General features: G+C 34.8%; 1 protein-coding gene across 1 annotated transcript in view; it reads right to left on the reverse strand.

The window, feature by feature from the left end:
* Window positions 1–1,514: 1,514 nt before the first annotated feature.
* The window catches only part of MDH1 (malate dehydrogenase 1), a 16,432-nt gene continuing 10,138 nt past the window's right edge, over window positions 1,515–7,808 (reverse strand). Inside the window, exons 6-9 of the mRNA XM_006909556.3 lie at window positions 3,611–3,787; window positions 2,988–3,101; window positions 2,407–2,496; window positions 1,515–1,853 (exon numbers count right to left, since the gene is read on the reverse strand). Of these exons, the coding sequence (XP_006909618.1) occupies window positions 1,728–1,853; window positions 2,407–2,496; window positions 2,988–3,101; window positions 3,611–3,787 (507 nt within the window). The 3' untranslated portion in view covers window positions 1,515–1,727. The remainder of the gene's footprint in view (window positions 1,854–2,406; window positions 2,497–2,987; window positions 3,102–3,610; window positions 3,788–7,808) is intronic.

Genomic DNA, 7,808 nt, shown 5'->3' on the forward strand with positions numbered 1-7,808 from the left:
TACTACACAGCTGTTCAAATGAATGAGGCAGCTCTATACATATCACTATTGCTCTAAGATATACTACTGAGGGGAAAAAGCAAAGTACAAAATGATATATTTAGTATTTCATAATTTATGTACAAAATGGGAAGAGTACAAACACACACCCACATCTACATACTTTTGTACACACCGAATATTTCCAGACAAAAGTGGGGTTCAAGTGGCTAGAAGTCAGGTGAGTAAAGGAAATTTCACTGTATATCCCTTCACTTTATTTTTTAAATCTCAAAATAAATATGTTTGCATGTATTTTTTTCTTTCTGGAAGGATTTAAAAAACTTTTCAAAAGTGTTTATCCTTGGGAGATGGGGCTTTTTGTTTTCATGTAACACTATTTCATTGATTTTCCAAGTATGTATTACTTTATATAATATGATTTAACTGGCAGTAGTATAGGGATTTTTCCCTCCTTTATGGTTCCCTATCATTAAGAAAACACCATCTTTCTGTTTAGAAAATATTATTACCAGGGTCATAATCTGCAGAGACTGATTCTCTCCTAACGTTTATTTCATTCAGATTGTCTTTTATGGAAAGTTTTGAATCCAACTTTACTGATTTAAAATGTGATGTCTTTTTCCCTATAATTTACCCATGTGTCCATTTTTCAAGTTCTAGTAAAATGCTCTTAAAAGGCGTGGGCTTTTCACAAGCATTTTTAATGCTTCTTAATGGCAGTTTCCTGGGCCTGGACTCTGTTCATTAAGAGAGGAGGCAATAAAATGCTTTGTTCTCTGAATTAAGGTGACAGAAGTGAATAGCATAAAGAAATGGCATAGAAATAATTACGCATAGTGAATATTCAAACACAAAGCCATGCTTCAAAAGCATAGGTGAGAAATTACTGGTTTCTACAAGTAATCTACCAGGTCTCTCCAAAGTATATTACCATTTCATATATTTTTATATGATCCCTGATTTTAAAAGAGTTGGTAAGGTTAATTTACAGAATCAAACAATAGGTCAGTTTACACAAATAGATGATAGAGATGAACACATTGTGGAGTTAATTTAACTTATATCTTCTACTTGTACCTCCTAGTTCTTATAACTTTTATACATATATACTTTCTTCATATAACATTTTCTTTTAAATTCTATATGAAATTACCATGTCTTCATTCTTCCAATTAATCGCTTTTCTAAAGATATGTTTGACTCATTTGTTTTCTTCTTTTTTGGCTTGTATAAAAAGTGGTAAGAAAGTAATGATAGAGGAAGCCAACAGAGGAGCAAGAAGAGCATGTTATTTTTTCCTCCCGAACCTTATAGTCTCCCTCCAGTACCCATTGGCAGCTGGTCAATAAATGTTTGCAGTGTCCCAGTTCCAGTGTCACAAGCAGAGAATAGAAGAGTATGTTTGGAATAATTTAATAACTGGTACATACCCATGAATAATTTAATAACTAATAAATAATTTAATAACTAATAATTATTAATAATTTGGAATAATTAGAGTCTAAGTCATCTTCATTTGAATATATATTTTATTTAGAATTCAACATTAACATCATGATGATAAACTGTCACGAATTTGTACCAAGAAGCACACAATCTTTAAAATGCGCTATTTTTCACAAGTGCTTTAAGTATAGCATTATTATTATTTGGTACTAGAGTCAAAGACGACATTTAGATTCCTCAGCTCTGGGACATTTAGTAACATTGAAATGACTGTCTAGTCAGGCAGAGGAAAGAAATTCAAAAGCAGTTTCTTTTTCTTCTTTCAGTTCCTTTGCAGTAAGATCCATCTTCTCACGTGAGAAATCATTAATAGGGAGACCTTCGACAATCTTCCATGTCTTATTCTGTTTGAAAATAATTGCAAATAAGAGATTTACAATTAAACTAGAACTAATCCTCCAGCAACAACTTAGTTTGAACTTAAATCTAGAAGACTATCTATTTAAAAGTCTGATTCTAAAGAAATCAAATCAAAATCCAGATCTTAACAGCTAATTTTGTTAAAAACTCAACATTTGAATTTAAAACTCAATGAATCTAGAACAAAATCTTTAAATGAAGATTAATCGGCAACAAAAAACCTAATGACTTTGATTATAATAAAGAGCAACAATACTGAGAACTATTGCTTCATTTGGAAGTAAGGTACTATTTGTTGGTATCCAACATTAGAGGCATAAGAAAATGTGTCTAGTGGGAAGTGTTGAATCTTGATTTTTCAGATTAATTTCACTTTTTCAGTGACCAGAAGTTGTGCTTCATACAATTTTATAGCTGAGAAAAAAGTCTAATTTAGTAAATGAACAATTTTCTAGACTAAATTATACCATTATTAATAAAAACCCACAACTACTTTTCCAGTAGGAGACATGGAGAAATAACCCCCAAATATCTCACCTTGATTGTAACAGGGAATGAGTAGAGCAGATCATCAGGAACACCATAGGAGTTGCCATCAGAGATAATGCCCATGGACACGAACTCACCCTAAAAATAACGATTTTTACATTTTCATGGTGTTTAGGGATTAGTTTACATAATCAACTGACACACAAACTAGCAAAATTAAAATAGGTGACACTTTATTATTAGGTGTATAACTTCATTATTGTACAAGGAACCATCACTAGGCACTTCCACAACAGGGTAATTTTCATGCTTATTATCTCATTCTACTCTTCCAATCCTCATTTTATAAATAATGAAACTATGGCCCAATACAGGTTTTAAGAAGAAAAATGTCACCCCTACCAGTTGTGCTAGGTACTTTTTACATATATCACCTCATTTAACTCTTACAACCCATGTAAAAGATGACAGAACAGATCAGAAAGGTTAAGTAACTTTCCCAAGGTTACTCAGCTAGTAAGCAGCTGAACTAGGATATTAACCTAACCTGCTTACCTGACACATTTTTACATTACAGCATCAGAAGACAAAAATAAAAGTGTGGCCTGTGGAAACCACGGAGTCCTTACCTCTGGGGTTCCAAACCAGATGTCTCTGACATGGTCACAGATGGCTTTTGCAGCAGACATCGCACTGGATAGTTTTCGAGCCTTGATGACAGAAGCGCCACGCTGCTGCACAGTCTGGGTGGGGGCAGGCAGAGACAGCAGTGTTACTTGATCATGACAGCAGCATTTTCACTAATTCCAAGCTGACACTGGGGTGAAAGGCTGCAATCACAGCTTAACATGTCCCCTCCAAAATCATGCAACTACCCAATGTTGGACTTACGAGACCATTTCAGTTATAAACACCAGTCCTTTTGAAAGAGAAAACTACAAATCCCCACAGAAAGTTTACCATACTTTATGCAAAGAAATGGATCTCTTATAAAGATAAGTGGATGACTGGAGGGCACTCTAAGTTTTTCTACTTTAACAACCAATCTTGACTACCATGTAACAGAGAAGATCATGACTACATTAGTTGGACTTCCAAAGAAAGTATGCAGTCATCAGACAACTATGAAAAGCCTGCTCTCTATGAGGCCTTCCTTCTCCCTATCCCTTGGAAAACACCCAAATCAGAAAGTTGTGTCTCTCTCAAGAGTTTTTATGGTTGGCTGTTAAGAAAGCTCCCAGATTTTTCTTACTGTGATGAATTCTCCTTTGAGCCAGCTGTCATCTTTCAGAGCTTCATAAACACCAACTTCCTTTCCCTGCAGTTTCACCTTAGCATGGTTGACATCTGGATACTGGGTTGAGGAATGGTTTCCCCAGATAATGACATTCTTTACATCCTCAGAAGTCACACCAAGTTTAAGAGCAATCTAGTTATATAGAAAATAAATACATTAGATAAATGCTTTTTATTTCAAATTGTGACCTGTTTGACAAATGCCCTTAAGATAAACAGCCTCTGAAACTTCAAGAGAACACGAGTTATACTGATTTGTAAAATAAAATTGCAAATTTTATTGCTTGGTAATTTCCTAAAACAGTTTAAGAGTATAAACAAACTGTGAACCTGAAACATTCTAGAGTAGAATATTTAATTAGAATGTTAATGTTTAAGAGTAGGGAACATCCTGTAATTTGTGATTAACTTATTAGTACAGTGGCTTTATCAAACATAAAACACCAACCAAGAGGTTAATATTGCTGAAATGCATAAATGTGACCTTTGTTTCTTTGTTGTTACTTACTTGGAGATGCCTCCTCAGCAATTCTGAGCAATTAGGTATTTAGGTACTTTCCCCATATTTAGGTGAAATTTTTATTATATACCATATATAAATTAACTAATTTTCAAATAATTCTAAATATGAAATTTTGGAGTTGGAAGAGACTCAGATTACCAAAGTATGACCGCCTTCATGTTACGGATTAGGAAACTGAAGAAAGAGTTTAAATATAACATGTATATAATACTAAAATTATAACAGCTATAACAATCTCTAGCTGTAGGTTCAGAAATCACTTTAGGATCGATCCTGCATGCCTGGGGCGGGGGGGCATATGAACATCAATTTACATAGTACAGTAGCCACAGAAAGGGTTAGAAAGTTATGTTTTTAAAGATGTAAATAAAAATCAGCTTATTTTGTTATTTGCCTGATAAGGTAATGTGCAGAAAAAGCATTATGGTTCGTTGTATGTATAATTTGCTCCTAATTAGATAGCAGAACTTAGGATGAACCAGAAGGGAATGTTTTGGAAAAGAATTTTTAAAAGCTGATGTGTTAGGGTAACATTGTGAGTGATTTTTCTTTCCTTATTATAAGAATGGGAGGAAAAAAGTTGTGCCAGAGTCCACAGCTTTTGCATACATAAATAAAAGCACTGTGGAAGGGGATCTTCTGTGGGTGATGGAACAGTTCTATATTTTGACTATGGTGGTTATAGTAATCTGTATATATATGATTAAATGTCATACATAAAAATCATTCATAAAGAAATACAAAAAAATGTAGAAACTGCAGAAATCTGAGCAACTCTACTTAAGTGTTGTGGGTAGTCTAGTGTATTTCCTAGTTTTGACAATGCTCTATATTTATGTAAAATGGCACCACTGGGGAAAGAAGGTAAAGGGTACATGAGATTCTCTGTACCGCTTTTTGCAACTTCTTTTGAATCTGTTGTTCCAAAATAAAAAATAAAAAACAAACCAATCAAACAAAAAGGATAAAAATGAAAAGGCCATTACCTAAAATGTTTGTAACAACTTGACTCATCTCACAAATTTACTGCATCAAGACGTGAATTGTCTTTACTTTCACTATGGCTGTTAAAATAAGCTGCAACTCATTTCTTAAATTCTAAAATAGTTATGATGATTAAAATAATTAACTTAAAAATTAATTCTTGGTTTCTGACATTTTAAATCACTTCTCATCTAAATTTTGCTTCATCTAGAGTTCTGCAAGTATTAGGGCTATTAACTACCACATCAATTTTCACAAATTAGACGGATAGTTGGTTTCTGTGGTACCCAGCTATTGACCTGCTTAGTGGTTGGAGTAGAGTGGTATGCTGTGCAATGAGTACAATTTCCTGTGTGCCCTGACCTGAAAGGACTTGGAAAGAACTTATATTTAGCTGGCACTGTAGAGAAAAATTTGTACCTGGGGCAAATAACACAAGATGTATATTACCTAGAATTTAGAACCCACAATTCTGCTGAATGTCAGTTTCGACCACTCCAAAGTACAGTGAAGACACACTGCTATTAGGCTTCTCCTCCCTACAGGAGGCTCCCTTACTTCTTTTCTTCTGTTGCCCACCTCCTCTTATTCTTTTGACCTCTTGAGCTACTCCACTCCTGTCTGGCCAGCAAAGGCCAGTACTTTGCACCCAGCAGATGTAGTTTCTGAATATCATTCATGTCAGAGCTAGTCTAAATTAACATGTATCCAGGATAGTAGTTTCTTGCTCCCGAGGATACTTTCATGTCTGCATATAGATCTATTAAACAGTTTTTGACTAATTCTCCAGCCCTAGCAATTTTCTTCCCTTGATACCAGCTACCTGGTTTCATTTTTAAATTGCCTTGACAGCAGACACGTATGCAGTTCTGGTTCGCAAATACACAGGGGAGGTCTGCAGGTGATAAATAGTTGCTAGGTAGCTGAGTCCTCTGAGTTCTAGAACAAATTATGTAAGACTAGTAACCATTTACGTAAGAAAAATTAACCTTTGGGTTTGTTATTTTTTCCACTGGATTAACAACTACAGGAGGAAGAAACTGCTTCCTCAAAAACTTCCTAAAAGCTCTCACTGTGCCAGACTGGCATGCTGAACATGTGCCTGAAGTTTGATGAAATAGCTTCTTTTTCCCTCTTTCCTCATTCAGACTTTCACCCCTACAAGGAAAACTGTTTCAGGCACTGGAATAAAGTGTCACTTAGTAAGTACTTCTTCTGGAAGCAAAATTTTCCAATACCTGCCTCCACCAAGACCTCAGGTGAAACTGCAAAGACAGAAGTTTGTTATTTTACCTCTTTCTTCCTCTTGCAATTAAATTAAGAAACCATCTGCCAATCCAGAATCTACAATTGCAACAGGTACCTTTTCCTTAACTGTTAAATAGTATGTGTTGTATAGTACCCAAATTAGAGGCCATGTCACTCACCTGCACTAATTTCATTGTAATTGTTCTATAGTACCCAAATCTCCTGCCTCCAGTCATTCAAACAAACCCCCATTCCTTCCTGGCCATGACTCTGGCTAATAATAGGGAAAAAGATCCAGCCCATAGCCTAAAGCCTCTCAGGAAATATTTGCAATTTAAGCTTGTTAATCAAAGACCTTCTAAATTAACTGGAATATTTACGGAGATATTTCTGAGGTGTGGCTCTTCTCAACTCTTGGTTATATCCTTCTTAATAATAATACAAGTCAGTAATAATAATAGCAGCCAACATTTATTGAGTTTTACAATGTGACAGGTACCCTGATAAGGGCTTAACATAAATCTTATCTCATTTTATCCATATAATTACTCTTTGAGTTAAGTACAGTTATTATCCCATTTTATAGCTTGAATATACTTTCTCAAGATCATGGAGCAAGTTAAGTTCATTTAGGTCACTTGATCCCATTATGTAAGAACACAGGCAAGGGTTTGGAGTCAGGCAAATACAGGTGGTGCCATCATTTCCTAGCTGTATGACTGAGCAGGTTCCCTGACCTTTCTAAGGGTTCAGGTTTTTTATCTGTAAAATAGTGGTAATAGATTTCTCATATGGATACTATGAGAATTAAATGATAAATTACATGTAAAGCATCCAACTTAGAGTAGAAGCTTAATGCATGTAAATTACCTTCTTCACTGGGCACTACAAAGCTGAAAAGTTATCACTTCTCAGTGTATAGCAGTGGTTTTTCAACTTAGACCTTTCACCATCTGTTGGTAAAAATCGTTTTCTTAAAACTAAACAAAGTTGTCTTTTATAGAAGAAAAAAGACTAAACTCATAAACCTATCTAGCAGTGATAACCTGATAAGGAGGGAAAGCCAGAAAATCACTAAGGAAAAGGAAAGAGGTTATGTCCCAGAAACAGAACTTTGTCATGACTTCTAAGGGCATCAGGATTGTTTAAGTCTAAGAAAACCTAGGAAGCTAACACAGATGAGTGGCATGGCCTCCAAGTTTTTAGAAAAGCTATTAATACTCTGGTCACTGACCCCTTGACATATTTATCTAAGGCTCCAAGGGGTAAGAAAACTTGATGGCAATTAAAACCTAGCTGCTAAATAGTGAAATTTATGGAAACATGCACAATATTAAGAAGATAGAAAATTGAAAGAGATTATATATAAAATTAAAAATCTGAGTTTGACTGCTTAGCT

Source organism: Pteropus alecto, unplaced genomic scaffold, assembly GCF_000325575.1.
Source record: "Pteropus alecto unplaced genomic scaffold, ASM32557v1 scaffold131, whole genome shotgun sequence".
Classification (NCBI taxonomy): domain Eukaryota; kingdom Metazoa; phylum Chordata; class Mammalia; order Chiroptera; family Pteropodidae; genus Pteropus; species Pteropus alecto.